At 32.8% G+C, this 27,586-nt stretch overlaps 1 protein-coding gene across 3 annotated transcripts in view; it reads right to left on the bottom strand.

Annotated features, from left to right (window-relative positions):
• Brinp3 (BMP/retinoic acid inducible neural specific 3) overlaps positions 1–27,586 on the bottom strand; it is a 373,866-nt gene that overhangs the window by 335,170 nt on the left and 11,110 nt on the right. For all 3 annotated transcript variants that reach the window (XM_052737127.1, XM_052737128.1, XM_052737129.1), the window contains exon 2: positions 18,177–18,462. In XM_052737127.1, coding sequence (XP_052593087.1) covers positions 18,177–18,412 — 236 coding nt within the window. In that variant the 5' untranslated portion in view covers positions 18,413–18,462. The remainder of the gene's footprint in view (positions 1–18,176; positions 18,463–27,586) is intronic.

Here is a 27,586-nt window from a genome sequence, read left to right as displayed (position 1 = left end):
GCTGGCCTAGCAGTACTCACATATCTTTGAAATGAGGTAAGACTTGTTTAAGGGCTAAGTTGTGCTTAGGCCAGAAGATAAAGGTCCAAAGATCACTTGTGAAGTAAGGAGAAACACAGGTACAGTGAACATGTCAGAACTGTGTGGCTAAACTATAGCCCTAAAATACATTTGAGTGTTTTATATGTGAGATTTTTGTTATCAAAGCTTTGCATTTTCAACCCTTACATAGGGGCAACTTACAGTTCTAGTGACATTTAAAAAAACATCAGATTCAAAAGAAGTAATGGCATTTCAAATTTTATAATGTAGAATGTTGAAGTATTGAACAAACAAAAAAAGTATTCTTTAGCTTTATGAAACAAGAAATGCAACTGTTTTCCTTCCCATTGGAGATGATCTATACAATACATTAGTTCAATCCTACTGAATAATTTATAATAAATTGAGTTATCAGTGGTATGAATGACTCAAATATATCCTATTAAAATGATACTTCATAGGACTTCTATACCCCTCCAAAATTATTTATGACATATAATGACTCATTGAACCACTGGAAAATACGGTAATAACTAGAATCTCTCTGAGAAATGGATAAATAGTGAAATGTGATTAATTAAGGCTGCACTTTGACTGTTATGAGACAGATATTTGAAAGTGCAGTACATTTCACGATTGCAATATTATTTTAAATATAAAATAATTCAAGAAATGCGAGAAATTTTATTGCCTACACTTGACAGACAGAAAATAATGGGTATCGTTTAATTGATTGATTCTAAAAACAATTGATTTTCTGTAAGTATAGTTTGCCATCAAATATTTAAACCTAAGTTTAAAGGTAACAATTCATATGGAATTTACATTTGGAATGTTATTTTACAATAATTACTTTGATAGATTATTAATCTGAGAAAATAGTGGTTTCATTTTCTATGAAAAAACAACAGCAAGGAAAAGTAAGTACACACATCCTGAAAACTCTCCCATATACCACCCATCTTTATAGTGTTCCTCTTTGGACTATCTTTGTTCATGGGTCCTAAGAGTACAAAATAAATTAATTAGGACATGCAGCATTATGAACATTTTTTCTAAAATATCCAAATGCCTATCTGTATTCCTATGATAGTTGAAAAAGAAAATACTTTAATTTTTCCACAAATACATGCACCTTAGTGGACATTCTATTTTAGTGTGAAATAATAAGTAGGGAGACACAATCCTGAAGATTATAGGAGACCACAGCACAAAAGCACACTCATACATACACAGGAGAAAGTGAGACTGGTACAGTATAAAAATCCAAACTACAAAGGCAAGTTTATACATCACACAAAATTCTAAGGAAACAAATAACAAATAGAACCTGTGATGTAGGCCTTATTACTAGTCTCATTCAGAAATCATATTATGACACACTGAGCTTAGCTCTGGTCTGAAAAGCAGAGATGACAGTATCCTATTGTAATTGAAAATGATAGAGTTTCCACTTGATGTTTACAGTTACATTTCTTCTATTTCCAATATAACATGTTCTAAGAATTATAATGTGCATCTGACAATCACAATTGAAAATTTTCTACCATCCCTTTGGACCATTCAAAATGGTTAATGCCCCATATTCCACATGCACACAAAACTCAAAGGCCATTTTAATGACCTTTCCCTTCCATTTGTCAGAAACACACTGCTTCTGGCTCTCTATGTTTGTCTCAGTGTCCACAATTTTACCAGGAAAGAGCCTGTGGCATCAGCCTCACACTCTTGAAATAAGAATTATCTGCCTTATCTTGCAATTGTAGTGCCCAGTGTAGCAGGTAAGATTGAATTAAAGTTTCCATCTCCACAGGAATAGAGTATTAATCTTTTTTAGGGTTTCTCAGCCTAAGTCCAGCTTAATCCATCTTTTAAAAGGTCTGCATTTGCCAGGAGGACAAGGAAAAAAGTGACCTCACTTCACGAAATTGAAACATTGCTAAGGATCTATTAGATGGACACATCATATACTTAGGGTGCTGTAAAAGACAGTTTTATGTTAATTAATTTGTAAACAGTGTATGACACATTCAAACTTAAATCAGGAATAAATAATTTAAATTATTAAAATAGGAAATACAGAATAACAAATTCATTAAAATTTTTATTTTCTTAACTGATCAACTTTTAAAAACCATTTTTATTACTTTTAAGTGTGAGTATATAGATGTTCCTGTGTGTGAGTATGTGGACAGGAGGGCAGATGCCCCAGGAGGCCAGAGATGTCAGATCACTGTGAAGATTTAGTTACAGAATTTGCAAGCTACCCAGCATGAGTAGTGGAAACCAAACTCCCTCCCACACCCCCAACCCCAGAATAATAGCACATTCCTTTAACCATTGAGACATCTTTCTAGTCTTAATTAGTACACATTTTTAATAGCTGAACCTGTTGGAAAAATGTTCTCGTAGAATTCAAGAAGACAGGAAGCTTACATTTAATCTAATCTATGTATCTACTTCTGCACTGACTACTATGAATCTACCATACTCAGTCTCCATATACTCTAAATAGCTAGCATAAATCTCAGCTCTGCTATTCTATTCTCTGTTTCTCTTTCTTCCAAGGCAATCATTCCCATAGTGCTAATGATGCTTTTAACAAGTGAATCATATTGGATGACTATAAACTTTCAATAATATTCCCTTGCATTTAGAAGACAACCTAAATTTAACTTTGGCATTAAATGACACAGAGTCTATGCCCCTTTGTAAAAATATAGGGTCTTGCTCTAATATTTTATACCTAGTCTTTCAAGGACTTCCAAGGCCATATTCTTTTCACAAAGTTAGAGAATTTTTACAATTCTCTACTTTTAGACAGCAGTAAGAATGCTGGGAGATGTTGTAAGGTAAGGACATTTTTTTCCTCCTCACAGTAAAGTGGACTAATTGTATATTTATTTGTTAATTGGTTTCAATATTCTTGGTTGACTTTTCTTTAATCTAGTTGTAACTTATTTTTTCCACATTAGTGATACAAATAATATTTGTGCATTTGCTCCTTATCTCTTTCTTTGAAGTCATTATTGTACTCTCTTTTACAAATTAGCTTTCAAAATATTCATACGTATTGAGGCATATATTTGTCCTATTTTTGTTTAACAAATAATGATTAAGGTTTCATATAATGATGAAAACACAATTCTGTATTATTACCGCTTTAAGTAGATTTTAGGTGGGTGTACTAAAAGAGAGAAGAGGAGGGAATGGCCACAGTTGTGCCAATCAATAAAGAGACAATTCTAGATATAAGGATCTAATTTTCTATGTGTACCAAATTTTTCTTTGAATGATAAATATTGTGACTTTCTTAGAAAAAACAAAATTCCTTATGAGACAAGTTATCTGATACCATCTCATTTGCAATACTAATCTTATAATGCTATATATAGAAAATATTGCATATAAAATGTTTAATGAGTATTTTATCTTTTTGTCAATATTTATCTTAAGAAAACTTTCTATCACGTATAAAATTATCTTAATAATGTACTCCACATAATACAACAAAAAATTAAAATCTAGAGTAATTCATTCTATTCAATAGGAAACCATACTAAACAAGTAGACCCTGAGATTTAGTTGGTTGAGAGGCTAGCTGAGGATGAGTTGAGATAACTGAACCCTTGATGTACAGTGCCACCTCCTGGATACTTGAGTGACTTCCTGGGGTATTTATTGAGCACATGTTATTTATTATTTATGACTTTGTCCTCTACCCTGGAACTACAATAATAGTCAACACATACATTAATTCACAGGGTGTGTACAGTCATACACATTATTGGCAGATCATCATACTATTACAAGTCATCATACATCTAACAATACTAGCCTTTCTGTAAGGCAAAAATTTAGTCTGTATGCTGCTCAAGGAACTCATTAGAATTAATACTTTAAAAAGTTTAAATCGGCTTTTAATGTTCATTGTGATTCTCTTATTGTACTATTGGAAAAAACAAACAAACAAACAAAAAACCTCCACAAGTATCCTAAATTGGTTTCTTGAGAAGAAATCCACAGTGGTATGTTGTAGTGAAAATATTTAAACTTTTGCACTACTGCCTATTAATTAAACTAAATACTTCAGACATTCTACTTCATCTTATGGGGAAAACTCCTCTCAAATAAAAAGGTACAGCAATATGAGATGTATGCAAATATCGACATTGATGTCCTTGTACATGTCATTTTATCCCAGGAAGGACTTTGGAAGTTAAAATCCAAATAACAATATTTACCATTACAGAATCTCCAGAGTGTACATGTGAAACAGAAAGAAACAAGGTGTAAGTATATAAACAAAATTTGAAAAAAAATCTTGGCATTAAAGACAAATTTCCTGGTGACCATATTTAGAATATATTGGTATAGATAAGATTCTGTAAGTTTTAACTGGTATGTGAACATCAGTTCTGCCTGAGGTACAACTGGGGCTGACAGATTTTTTTGAGTATGAGGAGAGCATTCTCTACCATGGAGAAGGGTCCTAATAAGATAGTAAAAGGATTCCCTGGAATACTTCAGAAGTCAAACACTGCCAGATCTTAACAAAAAGTGGTAACAAGAAGAAAGGGCTGATAATATCAGTGCCTTCTCAGATGTACCATTCTCAGGTTCCAGAGAGAAAGCCCAAAGATGTTTTAAGCTTTTCTGGAAAATAACCACTGCAGCCTCCTGCCTCTCTGTCACAAAAACAGGAATCCAGCATGGCTTTATTGTTTGTTTCGTTTTTTTCCCCCTACTGATTTGAGTTCATTGTTTCCATCAATTTTCTTTGTTACTAGTTTTTTGAGTTGAGTACATGTGTATTTTGGTAGCAGTAAAGGAGGAGGGAATTTCTCAAATCAAATTCATGAGTGGATAAAAAAGTTGCAATATCTGTATGTCAAATACTGTTCAGAAATAAAGGTTAATAAGTTATTGAATGTTCAACAGGAATAAGGAATGGGTGTTAGTCTAAATTTATGAGATTTAAAAAAAGCAGGATAAATGGAAAGTATATTCTGTAGGATTATATTAGTAGGAATACATTAAAAACTCAAAATGGGATACAGGGAATGAAAGGAGGTCTGTGGATTCCCTGGGTGGAGGAAGAATAGCAAAGCAATTACACAAGCCTTCAAGAGAAATCTCCAGGCATGAGGAGATCCTGAACCCATGACACTGCTGCTTCATTAGGAATGTGGCTATGCCCATCTAAACTTCTCAAACTGTATACTTCAAATAATGTGAAATAGTTTTGACTCTATCAAAATCTGTCATACATAAATGAGTTATTTCTTCCTTTTGTCTGCGATTAAATTTTATTACTTGGTGTGGATTGACTTAGGTTTCTCAGAGTAATGCTTCTCAAGAACATGTTTTACTAAAATATGCTTACACAGTATGTACTATACAAAAATCTGACTTAGTTGCCTGTTTAGGGTTTGACTAGTACACAATTTGCAATGACAATAAAACTATTCACTATGCTAAAACTAATTTTGTCATTCAATAAATTTAACTATTATTAACTATTATTAGTGTGTTTTATAGTTCTAGTTTTAGAAGCAATTATGACTTTTCCTGCAATAAATGGCATATAAAATTTAGAAATAAACTAGAAAAAATAGGTCAATGTATTAACTCATAGAGTTCAATAAATTTATTAAATTAGAAATGGAGCTCAAAATAATTCTGATATTGAACCTAAAGTAAAGCTCTTCCATCATTTCTACTGCATAGTTTTGAGCTTCCACCTTTCACGAACAGTAAAAATTTCCATGATGTCAGTAATATTAATTTTGTTCTGTCAGAAAGATGACCTGCTCAATTTTGCTTGAATGCAACTCTGCAGTAAGAAGTAAATGTGTGGATTTTCTTTATTTACTTGTGTACTAGCTGAGGACTAATACACACAAGGAAGAAGCATTGTCCATGGGTAGCAAAATTGTAGAGAAATACTGATATGAACACTTCTACAAAGTCAATTAGCCAGCTCAGCGAGCTATTGACAGCTGCTCATGTTTTTCTGTTATAAATAAGCCAGGTTAAATTAAAGTAATGCCCAAAGTAAGTAATACAACATTTTATGTACAATATCATTTGAGGAAAAAAAAAGAAATAAATTTCAATGAATTACATGATAAAAAACAAAGCAAAGGTTCATAAAATGTCAAGGAGAAACCATGTATTATAAAAAATTAATTTTTTGTAGTAAATCTTCATTATTCAAAATTGAAAGGAAAGATCTGTGGTGGTATTGTGTTCCCCAAAATATTGTGCACCCTAATAAATTTATCTGGGGCCAGAGAACAGACAGCCACTAGATACAGAGGCTAAAAAATGGTGGCACTCACGCCTTTAATCCTAGCATTCCAGAGACAGAAATCCCTCTGGATCTCTGTGAGTTCAAGGCCACATTGGAAACAGCCAGGCATGGTGACACACGCCTTTAATCCCAAAAAGCGAGCCTTTAATCCCAGGGAGTGGTGGTAGAAAGCAGAAAGGTATATAAGGCGTGAAGACCAGGAACTAGAAACATTTGGCTTTCAGGCTTTCGAGCAGCACAATTCAGCTGAGAGCCATTTGGATACGAGGACACAGAGTCTTCCAGTCTGAGGAAACAGGACCAGCTGAGGAACTGGCCAAGTGAGGTTAGCTGTGGCTTGTTCTGCTTCTCTGATCCTCCAGTTCACCCCAATACCTGGCTCAGGTTTGATTTTATTAATAAGACTCTTTAAGATTCCTGCTACAAAGATCCATGAATAGTATATATATATATATATATATATATATATATATATATATATATATATATATATATACTAGTGTATAGAGAAGAAAGATAAAAGTAGGCTGAATTATTTCACTTCTAAGTTGAGATTGTTAGATTTTTATTTGAAGATAAAGAAAAGCAGCCAGTGCAGAACTCTATAAAATTCTGAATGCCTATACCTATCTTAATTACTCAAGATTAATATGCAAAGTAAGAAGCTAGAAGAAAGATTGATGTCCGGCAGTATAAATCAGAGTGCATCAGCAGAGGAACTGAGTTCAAGTTTATTTCATATTTCAGTCATATTCAGACTTCAGAAGTAAATAAAGCATAGATAGTGGACGAAATGCAATATTCTCAGTGGAACTTGCTCAGCCAATCACAATGAAGCAGTCACCACATTACTAACTATACAAATATTGGCAATAAAAAAAAAAATAAAACCTATTAATGTCTCCTGTGTATCTGAATCAGAGAAGGTTTGGAAGCTACATGTGCTGAAGGAAATAACTGAATTTCAGAGGTGTGAGTTTGGTGTTTTACAATTTCAAACTAAGGACTTCAAACCTGTGTCGGAATAGCTGTTTGTCTACTTTTGTGTTTGCTAGGTCTACTTTTGTTCTCATTCTTCCGTTTTTAAATCAGTGGCACAGATGAGTATATTTCACATATCTTCGAACACACAGAATTTTAAAAGTTTGTTGTGTTATAATGACCAAAAGCAGAAATTCCAGACAGACTTACAAATGGGCAGGACATATGGGGTGTTTTTAATATTGTTTTAAATGACTTATTAATATAGCCAATGATACAAACAGTAGAAAAATCAATTGGTATCATAGAATGATAATGTGATAGGGTAATTATTTTTTAATTAAAACAGAATATTAATGTGGGGCTTAATAATATGTAAATCATAGTGTCTGAATAAAGGTTAACAAAGTAAAAATGAGAAGGAGTTTAGAAGTTAGAGGTTTAAAATATTGTACTCATCACAGGTAACACAATAAGAGTTATGTATGTTGATACATAAATTTAGTCACCCCAGGATGTGCTGAGGTCAGAGAAGCTTGAGATATTTAAGAATTGAGTAGATGGTTACTTGAAAGAACATAGAGGGCTGATGTAGATAGCATATATTAATGATAATTCCTGAGTTATGCAGTTATTTAATCATTAGATTCTTCGAGTTTATCTGAAAGGTACCCCTCACTTTAAATATGATAACTATAAAATGTCCTATCCATTTGATTTTATAGTGAATGTGGTAAGAATTCATTTAATTATTGAATTTATCAAAATTGATATCAAAACATTGCAAGTGATGGTCAGTCTCTTAATGATTGTATTTTGTAAAGAAATACTTTAATACATTTCAATTGGGTGTTTATTTAAATCTAATTTTCTAGCGTGTTTTAACATGACTGTGTGTGTGTCTTTAAGATAAGACAAAACACACAACAAAGTTGAGAGCTGTTCCTATTTTTTTTTTAAGCTGCTGCTAATTTCAGGCTGACAAGAGAGGTAGTTTAATTAGTGAGCTGCTAATATCTATTTAAGTGAGCAGCCAGGGAAATCTCTGCTGGAGAAAGGACATGTTAAGTCCCGGCCAGGCCAGGCCATTCTCTTTGCCTATTTCAACTGTTTTAAAAAAGGAAAAAAGAAAATAACTACTTTCACAAATGTAGAAACAAAAGTGAGATTACAAAGAAGAGTGAGTTCAGACTCCCAAAATTCAATAAGTTTTGGAACACTGCCTACTTCAAAAAATAAAATCAATATCTTGAAAGCCCCAGACCAGTGAGAATGAAAGATGACACTTGTAATTTGGGTTATTTTACTTGGAAAAGAGTACCTACTGGATGTGAAAATCAGGGTTAATGGGTACTTGAAACCAGACTCACCAAATAATCAACATATTTACTTAATGCTGAAGTTATAATTGTCCCTTTTCTTTCTATGAATAGCCATATTAACTAGCAATTCCTTACATTTTATCATTTCAACAGCAAAAAAAGTATACAAAAAATGTAAAAATAAAACATCCTTAAATTTAACTAGTTATTTAAAATGCATATTCCTAAATATAATAATGGAATTATCTACAATTTAATTTAAGAATTGACTCCCATGAAATTGAATTATAATCCCTAAAGCCTTGAATTAGTGAATTTATTCCTAAATAAAATTATTCTAACATTTCAAAGGATATTGAATGTATGAATTTCTTTATGGAGTCAAATTCTGAATTAGGTTAAATAAAATTTAAAGTCAATTATATGATTTAATCTCAGTAGTAGATATACTAAATAAATGTGCTCACTAACTGTGTTTACTTATGTGTAAAACTTTGCTTAGAATACTCTTAATTTATCGCTAAACTGTGAGATATGCTGCAGACTAATGAAATATTTCATAAAATTAACCAATAGGACTAATAGCATCCATCGTATGAGATCCCCTGAAAAAAAAGTCACACAAAAGAAGCAAAAGACTTGGGGTCGTTCTTAAAATTATATTTATTTTTTAAAGTCTTTAGAGTGGTATTTTGAGAAATTTAAAATATAAAGGTATGTTAGTTTTATTTATTGTTTTGAAATACCTAGTGTGTTGTAATAAAGTCATATTATACAAATATTCATCAGATACTTTCAAAAAAGAAGCATGTTATAGGTTTGTGCTTTATAAACTTGTATAAAGCATAAAATCTATATTCTAATTACCTGTATGTTATTTTTCTTACATTGCTTTATTTTGTAGTTTACTTCATTCGTGAAGTGCATGAACAGTTAATTAACAAATTAGTGACATTTACAATGATTAAATTGATCTAGAGGGTCAAGTATATCTTCCTCATTAGATGGCATGGTATTGTGTGGGCTTGGAGGGAATTACCAAATTACCTCATATGAGGAGAGTAACTTTGCTTCGTGCAACAATCTGCAAAGTGCTTCAGTTTGTATGTGGCAGTGATTGCGAGATCTTTATGTCTTTGCATTTCTTGAAGTAATTATAGTTTTGACTTCCTTAAAATTACATTTTACCATGTTTTATATTTCTAGCATTTTCATTTGGGGAAATAGTGTTTAATAATTGTTTTATTCACGTGGCAGATAATATTAAGATATATAAGGCGCCTTTTTATATATAAGCAATGTTTTGTCTAAGATTTTCAATAACATTTAAAACTTACTATAATGGTGTTGAGAGAGGAAGGTCACACAGCATAGTTAATGTTAGAAGACAGAGGCTGACTTTGTGGAGTTAGCTTGACTTCTATGTTATATTGGTCTGGATATCACATTTGGGTCATCAGGCTTATGCTGCAACGTTTTTATCTGCTGGGCCATCTCGTTGACATCTTAAGAGACAACTGACCCAAGCTCGAGGGAACTCACGATCTATAGACTGACAGCTGTGGAGCCTGCATGGGAGACAGCTGTGTAGCTTGATCTGTTTAAAGGACCCCCTGGCAATGGATCGGAATCTATCTCTGGTGCATGAGCTCATTTTCTGGAGCCCATTACCTATGGTGGGATGCCTTGCTCAGCCTCAGGATCTATCCCTGGTGCATGAGCTGGCTTTCTAGAGCCCATTACCTATGGTAGGACGCCTTGTTCAGCCATGAAGCAGGGAGAGGGGCTTGGACCTGCCTCAACTAAATGTACCATGCTTTCTTTCCTGACTCCCCATGGGAGGCCTTACCCTTTGGGAGGAGGTGATGGGGGTAGAGTTGAGAGAGAGGGAAAGGCTGGCAGGAAGAGAGAGAAGGGATGAGAGGGGGATCTGTGGTTGGTATGTAAAATGAAAAAAAATTCTTAAAAAGATGTTTTTATTCTAACACCTATTTTATAAATTTAAATAAAGTTGCTTTTGAATGTCTGTTTCATTTTTAAAGGATTTTGTTAATCTTAACACAACCATTATTCTTGATGTATGTTAACCATTTGAGCTCTTGCACCTAGGATATTTTAATCATTATGTCCCATGTCAAAGTCAGTTTCACCCAAGAAATGTGTCTTAAAACATCCATATAATTTCACAAGCAGTTGTGTTTTTCTAGATGTAATAATTTTATGTGCCATTTACTCTCATTTATTTTACTTATCTCACCTTATCTAAACCAATTCTTATATATTTCCAAACTCTCATCTTTCCCAGACCTCTGTTTCCTTAGATGTTACGGTATCATATTGAGGCAACCACGTGTACATGTGTCTGTAATGTTTATATGTGTGTTTAATGTTTGAAGAACATGTGTGTTTGTGGGTAAGGAATATGAGCAAGTGTGCTCTACTACTGTGTTTTAAGATGATTACTAATTCCATTGTTTGCTATGGTTGCACATTTCTGCTTACTTCCTTCAGTAATAAGGATATCTGATTTTTTTCAGAGTACAAAGACAACTGTGTTATTGCTTTATTTTATTTTATCTGCATCAGGTTTGATAAGGTGAATTTTGTCAGAACCTACATTTTACAAAAAAAATAAAGAAAACTGAGTCACATAATGTGTGTGTATGTGTGTGCATATGTCTATTAGTATTTGTGTATTTTTTTGTGTACATATGTTTAAGGGCGTGCTTACCACACAGACTGTGAGCATACAGTGGCCAGAGTTTGACATTATTTATCTTCCTGTATCATTCTTCTGCTTATTTTTGAAGCACAATCTGTCACTGAAGTTGTGGAAATAAACTGCCATGTCTGGCTTTTCCTGGATGCTGGGCAGAATCCAGGAATTCTTTATGTTTGTACAGCAAGCGTCTTATCCAGAAAGCTCTGAAAAGGGTTTTGTTGTTGTTGTTTTTGCATTTACACTTGGGTTGCTAGAGACACACTAATGTGTGATATTCTGGGGCTTATTAATCAGTGTATAGGTGGGACATCATTTCACAGACCCTCGTCACACTGACAAAGAACAAGAATATTCATTAGAAATTTTATAAAATGATTCGTTGGGTTTTTATTCCTGGCTTTTATTCCTATTTAACACCTGAGAATCCTTATCATTAAGAAATAATTCACACCAGGCAGTGGAGGCCCATGCCTTTAATCCCAGCTCTAGGAAGGCAGAGGCAGCTAAATCTCTGAGTTCAAGGCCAGCCTGGTCTAGAGAAAGTTTTAGGACAGCCAGGGCTACACAGAGAAAGCCTGTCTTGAAAAACAAAAGAAGAAAGAATTCTCAATATCAGTACTCATGTGTTTCCTCCTAGACTTTCAAGATTTAACACCTGAAGAAACGTAGCAAAAAAAAAAAATGAATTAAAGTATAAATAAATGGTATTTTACCATTGAAATATATCACAATATTACATATGGTATATTTCTCAGGCAATTCTATGCCCTTTTATTGTTGTCAATATCATACCCTACATATTAGAGAAAGAGGTTTTTGACGTATAACTTCACCACAAATTAGGTCTGGAGTCAAGGGAAGGTTGCCTTGCTTCTATGAAGCACCAGACTGCTTTTGTGAGCATCTAGTTAGCTGAAGGTAATGATGACCCTGCCCTCCGGATTTGATGTGAATGCTACCTTTGACCAGATGGTTAAAGTAACTCTCTTAAATATTTGAATATGTTTAATCAATTGCTAAACTATCACTATTCCTTCCATGTCTTGACATTCATTTCAGTATCCAACTTTTTTTTTCTGAGTATAATTTTATCACCTAAACATACTATTTCATAGGAGATTTTAAATGATTATACCAGAGTTTAACATTTAAAAGACATTTAATCAAGAGTCTCCATGATTTTTACTTCAATATGTGTAAATTCGTACAGAAGCCGTTCAATAAATGCTGTCTTTATAGTTCCATGAGATTTGTGAGATTAACACTTACCTTGCCTAGCTTCTCAGTAAATAGTACTTTTATATATTATACATGTTATATAGAAAATCATTCCCAAATTTTAAGGCTGAAAGCAACTACAGCTTCTTTTAGATCACTGAGAATACTGTGTATTTACTAGTATGGAATATTTATTTACTGAGTGAAATCTATCAGTATGTGTTTAACACAGAAAGAAACTAAATCAATAAATGTATTTTCAAATATCAGGATATATAATCAGTTATCCATGGAGACTTTTTACTTTTCTGTAATTGGGACAAAATTTTTATTTTAAACAAATTCATTAAATATGAGTTCATATAACATATGAACGCTTTCATATTGCAGTATTTTTATTCTGTTTCATAGAATCACTATTTAAAATATTTAGGCATCCATTCTTTCAACTTGTAGAAAATGTCATCAATGAAATGTTTTAGTAAAATAATCACATATATAATATAGGGTTCATAAACAACTAGCAATTAAGATTTGATTTCTATGTAAAAATAGATCTGTAACTGAAAAACATAATGGAATAAAAGCCACGCATAAAACTGAGCATTTCTGTACAATTTATGAAAGTTTAAAAATAATCAAATGTATATATTGAATTTGGAGACAGTTCAAAATGGGAATTATTTCACTTTGAAAGCTATCGTATTTTAACTCAAAGCTTGTCATGCTCACTTGCAACATCTGTATTGTGAGTACAAACTGTAATCACAACTCTAGCGATAAGCATCTGAGCATGTCAACATTTTATAGAAATCTGGTGTTATCATCACCTCTCCTCATGTCAGCATACATAATCACAATCTTAACTCTGTTTCTCACAAGCTGACTGTCTTTGTTTCATCATATTATAAGTTTATATTGTTCCCTTCACTTGAGATTTTTGTCACAGAGTCTGACCTACCACCACTAACGTTTGCTGTGTTCGTGTCAATGTGATTATACCTGAGTGGTCTCTGGTTCTGATGTTCATTGCCTTATGATATAAGCTATCTTTAAGTTTCCAATATTTTGAAGACATTTTTAAAAGTTATTCTTCTGGAAAGATTTTTTTTTGTTTTTCTATGTAAATTCTTATTTCATGAGGAATAGATTTATGTGCATGTTATGAATAATATATTGTATTCTTTTGTAGTGATACTCATAGCAAAGAATAGTTTCTTTAAAGATTCACCCTATCTTGCACACTAACTCCATATCCAGTAATATATGAAGTAGCAGTTTATATCTGCATATTTTCTATGCTTCTAGGCTGTGCTAACCATTACAAATCTTTTTCCATTTAAACTCATTTCTCTACACACATACATCAATATTGATGTCACACATGCATAGACATGTATTCATACTATATTTAAGAATTATTATATTATGTTATATTGCATATTTCATATCTACATATAGTTCCCATATTTTTTATTACTGTAGCTTACAATAACAAGATCCAAGCAAGGTCCTTCCATATAGATAATTCTCATATTTGTATGCTTTAAACTATGTGATATAATTATGTGAGGTTATTTTGTATAAGCATATTACTTTATTTGCATTTAAACTTCAAAAATTAAGTTAAGGATGGTTTTATTTTTATTTGTTAATTGTTTAATCATGTTCCTTGCAAGCATGTGTTCAGGAAACTTGATGAAAAAACCAATAAGGCACAGAATTGATCCTACTTTTTCTTCCTGTTCTTACATGTACAACATTCTTTAAAAAATTCCTCTGAGAAAGCAAAGAAATTATAATAGCATTGCATATCTGTACTTACTTTGAATTATTAGAAAATCATTGATATATCATCATGATTTACTTCTGCATGTGGTTTACAATAGAATGGGATAAGGAAAGCCAAAAGAATTTTTAATCGCCGTATCTGAAGATTTAACTGCATGAAATGTTTCTGTTATAGGAGCACAAGTTATGAGGATGTTAACTTGGAACCTTCAGGCATGGTTCAAGAAAGACATCAATTTGCCTTGTTGATAACAATTCCCTTATCTTGGCTTCCTATAACTTGTTAAATTTGTAAGTGGAGATTTTTCAATTCAACTTGCTAAATTTAACTTGTTAACTTGATATGTTGATGAAATTTAGACATATACTGTGAGCTCACTGCCTTAGTGGCTTCACCATGTATCTATAGCGCTATGTTCCTATGTATTAAGACACAAGGAAGTTTATTCCTATTTTATGTTTTAAGGGCAAACATTTTTCCAGTGCAACTGACTTTATTACTTACTTTTTATTATTTTTAAGGTTTATTTGTTTTTATTTTATATCTATTTGTATGGGCATTTTGCATGTAATTTGCCTATGTATCACATGCCAGCGTTGTGCCTCCAGAGGTCATAAAAGATCATTAGATCCCCTGCACTAGGGTTGTGGATGGTTGTGACCTACCATGTGAATGGTGGGAATTGACTCTTGGTCCACTGTGAAGGCTGTTTTTATTTTTAACCTCTGAGTCATCTCTCCACAACCCTTAAAAATGCTCCACCCTTTGCTTCTGTTTTCAAATCATATGTCAGCATGGATGATAGTTCACGACTCCATTTTTTTAACATGCCACCAAATAAGACAAGTATCCATATTCATATTCTCCAGGTTCCAGATTCTGAGCCATGGAGGACTCCTGGAATCATTCACAGAAATCTTCAGTATCCATTCTCATGCACTTTTGCTTAGACTTGCCAAATTTAGTAAATGAAGAAACTGACAAACAGTTCAATTAAAATGTAATAATAAGCAACAACTGTTTTTACAGTTAAATATGTCACAATATGACAGAGGGGATAGTTCTTAGACAAATATCTACCATTTGGCTTGTGTGGAATCATACTTTTAGCATGGCAAAGGGAAGGTATTTGCAGTGTGCCTGCACTCCAAAGGGAGTACTGTAACACAGAGGGGGCTGCATATCTTAGATGAGGCACTGTTCCCCCGATTTCAGAAGCAAAATCCAATAGTACTTTACATGTGCTTTTATAAAATAAAATACAGAGTGGTCTTCTTTCACTTGACATAAACTGTACCTTTTTAAAAGAGGAGAAGACAATTGCACATTGCTGTTTGGGTGTGTGAGACCAGTGATCTTTAATAATCTCATCTTGCTCTAGTATTTGAAGTGAAAGAGAAGATATGCTTCCAGAAAAGGAGATGGGATGGAGAAAGACAAGTGAAAGAGATTTGACCTAATTATGTTAACACGCTTAATACGTTCTAAATTCAGAGCTAATGCCTTCCAGAAGATTTGGCAATGTAATATGCCACATGAAGGAGTTTATGGTGGTTATAAGTAATAGTAGATCTGGCTGATTACTTTGGGAAATCATATGGTCTTTAAAAATGATAAACCAAGTAGATAATGTGGAATATATTAATTTTCCATCTGTGTTTTAAATATTCATAATCTCCACATTAGTATTTATGGCAAATATATGCAACAGTTTAAAAAAAATCTCTAAAACTTTTCTCTTTTGAGAAAGGGATTTTCTGTGTAGTTCTGACTATTTTGGATCTTGGTCTGTAGACCAGGCTGGCCTCAAACTCAAATATCTGCCTGCCTCTGTCTCCTGAGAGCTGCGATTAAAGGCATGTGACACTACTGCTTGGCATCTGAAATCTATTTTTGAAGATAAATAAGAGACAAAAGAAAGGCCAACCCCTATAAAGTTATTCTAATACTTAAGTCTGAGATTTTCTACCCTTTCAAAGATGAAGTCAATTTCTTCAAAATAAATTTTTGTGTCTATGGCACTATATGGAAAGGTAGATAGCAATATCTGCACTTAAGGAAATGCTGGGTGGACAAATCAAATACCTCGCCTCACTACCACTGAAGAACTCCAATAAGAGGTTATATTATTCATTTCACAATATTATCAAAGACTATTGCATTGTTATAAAAGCACGAAAGCCTTTAAAATGTTCTAACCCAGCTCAGAAACAGATGCATCTTAAACCTTCATTTTTAAATCTACTTAGCATCATATCATGTTATTCAAGCTACAAAGTAAACACATGAGAAAAACTAATAAAATTATTTTTAAAACAGTAAATGAGCCTTGCAGAGAATCTCCAAATGTTCTATTTCTTTCATATTTTGAAATGCTGTGACCCAAATAATGATTTTGATTCAATTCAAAACCTGACGAAACATAGGGTACCAGTCTGCTATTCACACATGATTGGATAATCAGCCAATCCACCAAACACACTCATAGAACACCTTAGACATCCAGAGAGAAACAGACACCAGCACAACCTAGACAAATGCTCTGGTGTCACCTCCCTGCCTGCCTGTTAAAAGTCTTGCGCAGCTGAAGTGGTAGAAATTCCCACAGTCTTAAAGACAGGTATCTTTAGTAAGCCTCTGAAGGGAAGATTTTTAATAAAGCAAATATGCACAAAAACATGTAACCAGAAATCTCACACCCTTTTGTCCGTGACAAATTTAGACATAAAATTCTTCCTTTTTGTCACTTTAAACTTATAATAACATTTTTCCCTCACTTCTTAGACATAATAGTGCTTTGTGTGGACTAATGCTTTTTTTTTTTTTTTGGAAGTTCAGCAATGAGTGGAACTTGCTAAGGATACTCAGTATCTTCTGGGAATATGACTACAGATAAGATTTATAAATTTCTCATAATGCTATATTTAAAAAAAAAAAAAAAAAAAAAACTATGTACAGACCTGCAGCACAGTGCCCTCTGGTGCACATAGTGCAGAAAATAAAATATTTATACAGCCTTATCTGCATAGACACTGACAAAAACAGTGAGGTAGGTCTGATTCTTCATAAATGCCAACAATTGGAAGTTGCCAACTCTGCCGCGAAGACACAATCTAAAGCAATAATTTGCATAAACATTCTCAATGACAAAAAATAAATACGATCTAATTCATCCAAGTGACCCCTGCTACAATGATCTTTTCAATATAATCTCTGGGCTGTGTGGGAATAAGCATCTTTTGATGATTTCAATGACTTTTTTTGTACAACTTACTTAGACTTCAAGTTTAAAGGAATTATAAAAGTTAGCAGCCATATATCTTAATCCTCTTTGGGTTGTTTGCTATCATCTCCACCTGTCTGGTGTTCCTTTATAGTCATACCTTGACTTTTTCCCCAAGCTTAAGAATATACAGTTACATTCTTGTAAAAGAGCACTCTCCTAGCACACACAGTGACTAGTAGAAGGTTTCATTCCCATTTAGGCTGAAGAAGGGTGCTATCACCTGATAAAAGCTATAAAAGTAATTTTTAATCATGTGCATTCCTAATGAAAAACAGCCTTCAAGAACACTGGCATGTACTCTCAAAATTGATAGAGTTATACAACAAGCTACCTGTTTTTCTAATAATACATCACACTACAAGCAATAATTTTAGATAGCATGAAAATATCACTGTGGTGTTTTGTCAGTGATAATCCTTCCAAGACTTTCCACAGGAGCAACCCTTATTTTCACACAACCTCCAAGTATGATGTCTGCAATTGCTTTTCCTTCATACCTGTATATCTTGTATCTTGTGCTAAATCCCTGTCGGCTTCTGTCCACAAAATCTGTGTACTCCTGTGAGCGATGGAAGGGTCCCTTATCAGAGAGGAGCCAGTCGAAGGGGCTTGTGGCATGCTGGTCAGAGACAGCAGTAACCGCTAAAACCCAGCAATGAAGACTCAGTACTATCCACTCCCATAGAGCCATCAGAGAGGACAATTCAGCACCAGCTCTGCGCCGCCATATCATGCTTCCACTGGGGACTTAGAGCCTTCATCCTCTCAGCTCTCCCTCAACACCTAGACAGAATACACAGGCAATTAGTTACCCCTCAAGAGATTCTCCACCAGCTGAGGAACTGAGCTGGCAAACTTCTCTGATTTTAGTCTATTACATGCTTTTAAATGAGATGATAGCAGAAATGACCATGAAGCAACACAAACTTACTTCTTTTTACAGAGCTACGTATTTTTATACTTTGTGTCCAAACTTCCATTTCAATAAAAATTCAATCAGTATGTAAATTACAGGCCATATCATACCAATGCCATCCAGTGGATCATTCATTAAATATCTTGAGCCATAATAATCTTGAGCAAATATTTATATTTCTGCTTGAACTATTTCTAAAATTCCATATGATCAAAATAATCACGTTTATTTATTATATTAATAGAGAAATCTACATTAAACATTTTTATAAATAAAGCAAATAATTAAGAACATTATAAAATTTAGCAATAGTGTATTTGATATTTCATAATTTCTTTGTAATCTTTATTTGGGGATATATAGCCATACAAACACACGTGTGTGTGTTGGCATTAACATGTCTGAATACAAATATACATGTGACACAATGCATGTGTGAATTTTGAAGACAACCTCAGATTCTAGTTCTCTTTGCCTTCCTCTTCATTTGAGGTAGGAGTTTTTATGTGCTGCATATGCCAGGAAAGCTGGCCCAGGAGATTTCACAGATTTCTTCTCTGTGTCTTCTCTCCAAGAGCATGCTGGGTTTGCAGATGTGCGTACTGCCACGCCTGGCTTTATGTCTTGGAGGATTCAACTTCAGGGCCTCAACTTTGTGCAATAAGCACATTTTCTTCAGAGCCATAATCAGCTCTTATAGTTATTTCAGGGTGTCTGGTTTTGTTTTGTTTTTGAAATGAATTCTCACTATGTTCGCCAGGCTAGCCTCCATCTTAAAGTGTCTGCCTCTGTTTCTTTTTTTCTTGAGTGCTGAATTAAAGGTGTGCTACTAAAACCAGATCCTGTATCTATTTTAAGAAATGCATTTGAAATATTTATTCAACTGTCATCTGCATAATCAAATAAACATGGCCTAAAATAATTACTCTAAGAATACAGAAATATACAAATATCTGTATATAATCAAGTATGTGTACATAGACAGATGATAAAAGGTAGAATGGTGAATGTTTCTGGCAGAGATGAGTAAGAAGGGAAGGTATTTGTCCAGAAATATTTTTCTCATATTGTCTTAGACTTCTTTTATTTTGGAAAAAATTATAATTTATTTCTCAGAGCTTTAAAGCATCCACATATATACTGTGTCTTTTCCATGCATAATCCTACATAGTTCATGTGTACACAGAAACTAAACAGTATAGATTACTTATAAAATTTGAAATTGTGCATAATATATTATACCCATTCATGAATAAAGTAAGAGATGAATCCCAGTACATACTGCCAGTGTGGAATACTGTAAATAATTCTGTACCAAGCTGCTGGTATGGTATAATGCTATGTACAGCATGTTCTAGAAATATTTGCATTTAGTTTGCATTCTCATTCATTTTTAAATGATATTATAAAGTGTTTACATTGTCAGTAGTAAAAAGTTTTAGCGTAAAATCTATAGCTAGCAGAATCCTTCATAATATAATCAAAATTCCCAATAGTAAGTAAAATACTGTATAATCACTTGCATGTCTTCTGCATTCAGATGAAAATTTGGTAACCTTAATTTACTGTTCTATCTGCATCTCTGTATTTTTAATTTAATCCTAAACTGCTGTGATTAAAAAAGGTATATACCCACGATCTTATAACTAAAAGTATCTAATAATGATAACAAACCCACATAACTTAGATTATTAATGTCACAATTTTGCAATCTACAAAATTATAAAAAAAAGTCTACACAATACATTGACTTTACCAATCACATGAAATAGCTCCACTGTAGTGATTAAAAAAAGCTCTCTTTTGTAACCTACATAAAAAATTATCGTATGGAAATACTTCTAAAAAAGTTTACTTTCAGGATTTATATGCTATAATAGATGTAGAAACATCTATGAAAAAATCCATAGCCTCTGATAGTTTCTAAGTATCATTGTTAAATCAGTAATTTCAAAACTTCCAAATCTCTTGAATAAAATTAATATATTTATGCATTATCTTATATGAGTACTATACCTTAAAATTTTTGTAGTTAATTTGCATTCATTAGCTCATTATTTCATTGTACTATTCAGTGAAATGTCCCTGTAACCAACAAATATTACTCATCTATGCCAACCACGCATTCACGAATTTCTACTCTGTTTTAAAAAGAATTGTATGTTTTAAATTCCAATGAGATTTTGTATTAACAAATGAAGTCAGACATTGTTTTATATCTGCATTCAATATCTAATCTGAAAGAAAATAATTTTGAATTGAAAGAAATATGTAACTATGCCATCTTCCAGGGCCTTCTGATTAGCACATACACTATGATTAAATTAGTTGAAATTTTATAAACAAAGGTGATATGTGCAACTAGTAACTTGGAAAATGATGCTTTGAAAACACTATCAGATCACTCTAATCTTCATAGAGAACAATTTTACAGCATCTGGGCAGTCTGGGTTTGGTTATAGGTGCTGATTCTGAAGCCTGATGCCTGTGGCAATACACCGGTAAGTTCTGAAGCTGCCCTTGTGGCTCAGTTTCCTCAGTTTAGGAAGAGTTGGCTGCATCAGTCTTTTGTTACTGGACTGAATGATTGACACCTTTCTGTGAAAGGTGATTTGATAACATAGTTTCCAAAGTACTAGGAAGAGCTGCATTGTGCTGTGTCGATTGGAGCATATATATTACAAAGGATGGATCATCACATGATTCAATAATTAAAACATCAAAAAGGAAATAATCTAATACATCAAAATTCTTCCTCAGATTAGTAAAGCTGTAAAATGATCTTGACTTTGCCATAAATAATTATGTGATTATTTGGCTAAAACTGGAAATAAAAATGTCAATGCAAAGTATTTTCTAGAACCTCTAATTATGTTCTGCTTTAAATAGAGTAATAAAATAAACTGAAGAAAAACAAACAAATCATGAAAATCAAACTATAAAACTAAGACTTTGTAGTATAATGTATATTTTTAAAATTTAGCATTGCTAAGATACCCTTTCTATAACAAAAGGAAGTAAAAAATTCTTGATTTTGTTTAAAAAAATTATTACATATAATACTCTTACAAACTCCATTTTTACATATTCATATTCTATGTTGATCCTTTCATGTTCTAATGTCATTTGCAAAATACCAATGATGTTAAAAAATTTATTTCCAAAAGTACCAAAATGACATATATCATAATGTCTAATAATATATAATGAATAATACATCATACGATGACACAACTCAAGTAGACAGTAATAATTCCTCCCTAGCTCTCTGTGATCCTGATCCTAATGCCAACATTTTATGTTTATCTAAAATAAGGATATAAAATGTATATGAAAGTCTAAAAGTCTTAAAAAAATTATAAAGTATTTCACATAATATTAACTTTGAATTTTTAATACAGCTGAAAGTATGAATTTAAAAAATAGTGTTAGGAATTGATTTTTAGAATTGACTTTTGCTCATGCCCAAAATATTTTAAAAAGTAATTCTATCAACCATTCCTTTTCAACTTTAACCAATGGGAAAGCTCATGGAAAGTTGAAAGACCAGTATAATAAACACATCTTTCAATCATTCCTTCTCTCTCTCACACACCCCTCGCTGTCTAACTTACATACAGATTTATAATTTTTAAGAATGAGAGAAAGGCTAGAAAAGTATCACATATTTCCAGAAGCTGCTATACTGGGTTCTGTACCTCCTACCATGTGAAAGCACCACAGTATTGTACAAAAGAACCTTCATATCCGTATACCTAGTAATGTGGAGGTTGCAAACATAAAAGACTGAACTATTTTGCTAGACAGTTATTGTTTCAGTTCCATTGTGGTATAACTCATAATTTAGGAAGCTTTAATAACATTATGGTTCATCTACAATGTGTAAAATGTGATCATTTTTAGATGAAATTGGGCCACTGTTAGGACCAAGAATTCCACTTTTCTGCCCAGGGATATACTGTGGGTACTGAGAAGAGAACATGGTTCCTCTACAAGATCAGCAAGTGCTTTTACCTGCAGAGCCATCTCTCCAGGCACATAGCAAAACATTCAATATTAAAAAATTTTGATATAATATAAAAGTGATTAAATATTTAGTACCAGGTCAGTGAGAAAGGGTATCAAGATTGGGTGTGTTATCATGATTGCGGATCATGAAAAACATTTTCCCTATGCCTTTATATTTATAAAAAAAAAAAGTCTGCATCAAACAGATCCTCTTCAAGAAGAGCCAAGCATAGATCTTCACAGTACAGCTCTCAGTGTATGTTATACAGTGTTGTCGTTCTTAATTTAAATAATAAAAAGGTGGTAACTGAAGTTGGAAAAGTTGACATGCCTTTCCCTTAGAAAAGTCATAAGGATGGATAATTTTGAATGAACTTCATAATAAAGTAGGAGACAAATAATCAGGTTGACAAAATACTATGCTCCTTACATAGTTTTTGCAAAAAAATTAACAGCTATTAGTCTCTAATTTTGTTCTTTAGAAATATGCAATGTTGTATATATTAGTACATTTTAGTCTATTCTTTAGAAAAATGATGTTCATGGTAAATCGTCATCAGAGCAAATATTCAACAATAGGAATTCCACATAAGCTGACTTCCACTCTTCCTCTGTCCTTTCAAACTACCAACCAATTGGAAAGGATAGCAAAGTGGAAATGTGTTAGCAATAGTGTTTCCAGTTTTAAATAAAATAAAATTTTAAACTATAAAATAAAAAGAAAATTGAAATTGAATATTAATTAAGACTATTATAATAAAATGATCTGGATATTTATGCATTGGTTTCTGGAGTTGCTGATTTGCATGATTTAAGGTTTTTGGTTAAAGTGAAGGTTCATGTTAAACATGATTCAATATTTTTTAAAGTATGTGGTACAAACAAAAGTCAGAAATCCTTTTCAAGTTAATGCTATGTATTTCATTGGAAGTTATAATAATGGACATTCTGATGTATTTTATGTGTTTTCTCTTCAAAGAAATTTAAAAATTAATCTTGTAGGTTTAGTTAAATCAATTTTACAATAAAACAATCCAAAAATAACTATACTCTCCAACATACCTATACCAGAATTAGAGTTGCATAAGGGTAGACATAATAAAATTTCTGTAGAGTTAAATTAAAATGTAGTTTGTCAAATTGCTTCATAAATTTTAATTAAGGTCAGGTTCATCTTGGTGCTCTCAAATAGATAAAATGATGACAAAATATATACAATATATCTTTTAATACCGTTTTACAGGAAGACCCTGAATATAAAAATGATAATAGTTATGAAGAAATTGCTTTTGTAGATAGCAATTAATACTGATAAAGGTTAAATTTGAAAACCACACTCATGCCTACATGAACATAAAGCATCAATTGTCTATGTGTGTGTGCATGTTGACATTTCTAGAGGTGTATGCATGTTGGCTGATGGTTTTGAGTCCTCATGACTTGTGAAGTTTCATCACTTTATTGCTTTAGTGAAATACTGACAGTTTACAAATTTAGATTTGCAATGCTCTACAATTGTTTATACTTAAATTGGACATTGCGTTTTGAAATGTGAAAGATAGTGAAATTAACCAGAGTTTGTTAATTTAGCAACAGAATAAATTTATGAACATAGTATAATCCTTACCTATGTGTTTCATTTTTGACAGAGATAGGGTTACCCTCTTCCTCTCACTTGGCTGGGATTGTAGAACGATTGCATGATAACTGTGCTTTTCTTGAAAGTAACAAACTTTAATGTGTAAAAATGGGGAAATGGTCATTGTAACACTAACTATTCCAATGCCATTGACGCAAACGAGAACTACAAAAGAATTTAATTTAGTTTGTATTGATACTTCTTTCAAAAATGTATTTGTGAAACTTTTCAAGTAAAAGCGGCTATCAATCACAAAGAGTAAGAAGTGACAACGGTAAAGTAACTTGACTACTTATTTGTAAACTAAATAAAACCATCAGTGAGAAATACATTTAATTTAAACGTATTTAAATTAAAATTCCTTTGGAATATTAATGATAACTGTCTTTAACTAATTTCTCATTTATTGTAAGTTACCAGTATTAAAATTAAGACTATATTATATTAGGTTGATTTTTCTTCAGGAGTCTTCTAAACATTTTCAATGTCCTGGTGATAGCATTTTTAATAGTGTTGTTCATCTGTTCTGAGTACACAGTCTTTCTCCCAGGGTTTGCTGAGGTCATCTCGTGGCCCCTAAGACTGTTTTGTACACAGTAAACTACTAGCACTTGCACTGAATTTAATTCTTTGTCTCCTAACATCATAGGCTAGTTCACTATGTCTTCTGACACTAGATAGATATTCCCACCATATTTATCTATGAGTAGTACATTATAGTACATTTTTTACTGTTTCTTCTCCCTCTCATCCACTTTAGAATACTGAACTTCCTTACCACACTCACATTGTGTTGGTTAAAGCTGTCTTTTGAAGGGTGTCATTCTATACATTTACCTCTGTTAAGCCTTGATTCCAGAGGGTCTTTTCTCCTTATTTATTTTAACTCAGAAGGCAACACAGTGCCTCTGAATTATAGCTTTAAGTGTTTTCCATCTTAATGAGGGTTAGTATTCCTCTGGGAAGTACATACTGCAGAGGAAACTAATCTCCTGCTTGATCCTGTCAATACAATCTTGTCCTACCAATAAAGAGGACATTAAATGCTGCTGCCTAATGGTAGGACTGATTAGAAAAAATGAAGAGTAGGTGAGTTCCATTCCTTAACAGTGTCCAGCACATGGGAAAATTATTCTCACCAGCAGAATGTGTAAGAGCCATTTGGGTAACCAGATAGCTCTAAAACATGAGCGTTTTAGCATATGCGGGCATGTAACAAATGCTGAAAAATTTATGTTGTCAATCATAAGGAACAAAGGAGCAAAAGTTAAATGAAGGCTGTTCAGAAATAGATATTGGACATTGGTTTTCATTTAATTGGATTAAAATCTAGTTTTAAAAGAAAATATAAGGGATCCAGATGTGATTAGCATCTGTTACTCTTGCAAAGAATCTGGAATTTTTCACATGGTGACTCTCAGTCATCTATAATTCTAATTCCAGGGGATCTTATGCCCTCTTCTGTCCTCCATGATCACCAGAACTACATGAAGAGCACATACATATATATGCAGGTGAAATATTCATACACATAAAATAAAACAAATATTTGTTTAACTAAAGAATGTATGAGAAATTCGTTAACAAAGATATTCTTCTACATCTGACTCCAGTCAGGCTTCTCTGAATTGTATTTTTATAGGTCCTGAATTAGGGCCCGCTGCAGCCAGTTGTTCAAACATTGTGTGCTAAGTACATTTTCACAGAATCTACAAAATCCACAGAGGTGCACCATGTTTATGTAGCTGGATTTTTCATCTTCAACCTTCCTGGTGATGTCTCAACACTTTGGAAGCATCAAGGTGTTTTAAGTCAGCATTTTCCTTCATCTGCTCTTCCCTTTGTGCATTTATCATTTACTGAGTATACTGCTACAACTCCATTGTTTTTTTGTCTTTTAAGAACTGAGTCAAACATCACTTTCTCACTATAAAATCCCATTAAAACCGTCTTTGAATAATATCTTACCACTTTTAACAAGTGTCATGAATAACTTTAGAACCAACTGGAAATATATTATGATTAATATATTCTAGTATCAGAACAGTGAAACAGAAGACAAGCTGAGATAAAGGTTAAAAGAATATGTATATAGGAAAAGAGCAGAAATAACAATTGCAGAATGAGGATTCAAAGTGACTTTAAATTTTTTTCCATTTTTGGCAGTCTTATATCTTTATAGTTTATCGAAGCAAAGCAATTTTTGTCAATAAAATAATTTGTCATATAAATGTCATTTTGAAGGAAATGTGAGGACTGTGGCTAAGTTCATACAGTTTTATTCAGCCCTAGAATGTATGCAAATCTATGAAACTCAAAGATAATTATTGTTTTGTCCTTGCTTTCATGAATAGTATCCTCAGGGGTTTTTGTTGCCAAGATTTTGAAATGTTTTAAAAAATTAATGTTAATATACAATAATTTGTAAAATGATCATGACAAATTTGTTCAGCCAAAGAAATTACACTTACCTAACTAAATTCATACTAGTATTAGTCTAATAAGTAACTATACTGAAATACAGCCAAAAAACTTTAAAATTGGGTCACCAAATAGACAATATTCTTGTGCTGTAAGGGGACCAAGAATAACCTCAGAGTTTATCAAATCTGCAAAGAAAGGTCACTGCATAATTAGAAGTTATTTTATTAAAAAACTTAAATAAGAATGTGTTCTCTGACTATGCACACATAGGAAATATTAAATTTATGGAACTTTCAAGGAAGATTCAGTTTTTAAAAAGTTAAAAAAAGCTCATGATTATTCAGATCATGGAAGAATTCTTTAAAATAAAGATAACAATTTTCAGATTTTTTTTTATCCAGGCATAAGGAAATTAAGGATGTCATACTCATAATTTTGGTTGGTAGCTCACAAATTTGGAATCTTCCTATTTATAGATGCCCTTCCATCTGTGGGGTAATTCTAAGATACTTCACCCAGCATGAAGCAGGAACGTAGGAGTGTTTTATTTACTTGCTTACCTTTAGCATCAATAACAAGCTTCTACAGGGAGAAGGACCTTACTTAATGGGACATATTAACAATTGCCTAGCCGGGCGGTGGTGGTGCACGCCTTTAATCCCAGCACTCGGGAGGCAGAGCCAGGCGGATCTCTGTGAGTTCGAGGCCAGCCTGGGCTACCAAGTGAGTCCCAGGAAAGGCGCAAAGCTACACAGAGAAACCCTGTCTCGAAAAACCAAAAAAAAAAAAAAAAAAATTGTCTAGAGTAAAAATGACACAAGATTTGTTTTTTAAAAAGTCCTTGTGGTGTCAATCTGATGTTCTCATTGATTTTAATTATTAGAATCAAATGAGTTACTGTTTAAAATGTTCGGATTCAA

This window comes from Peromyscus californicus, unplaced genomic scaffold (assembly GCF_007827085.1).
Source record: "Peromyscus californicus insignis strain IS unplaced genomic scaffold, ASM782708v3 Scaffold_14__1_contigs__length_90479793_seg_2, whole genome shotgun sequence".
NCBI classification, from domain to species: Eukaryota; Metazoa; Chordata; class Mammalia; order Rodentia; family Cricetidae; genus Peromyscus; species Peromyscus californicus.
This window is presented reverse-complemented; position numbering and strand designations above follow the sequence as displayed.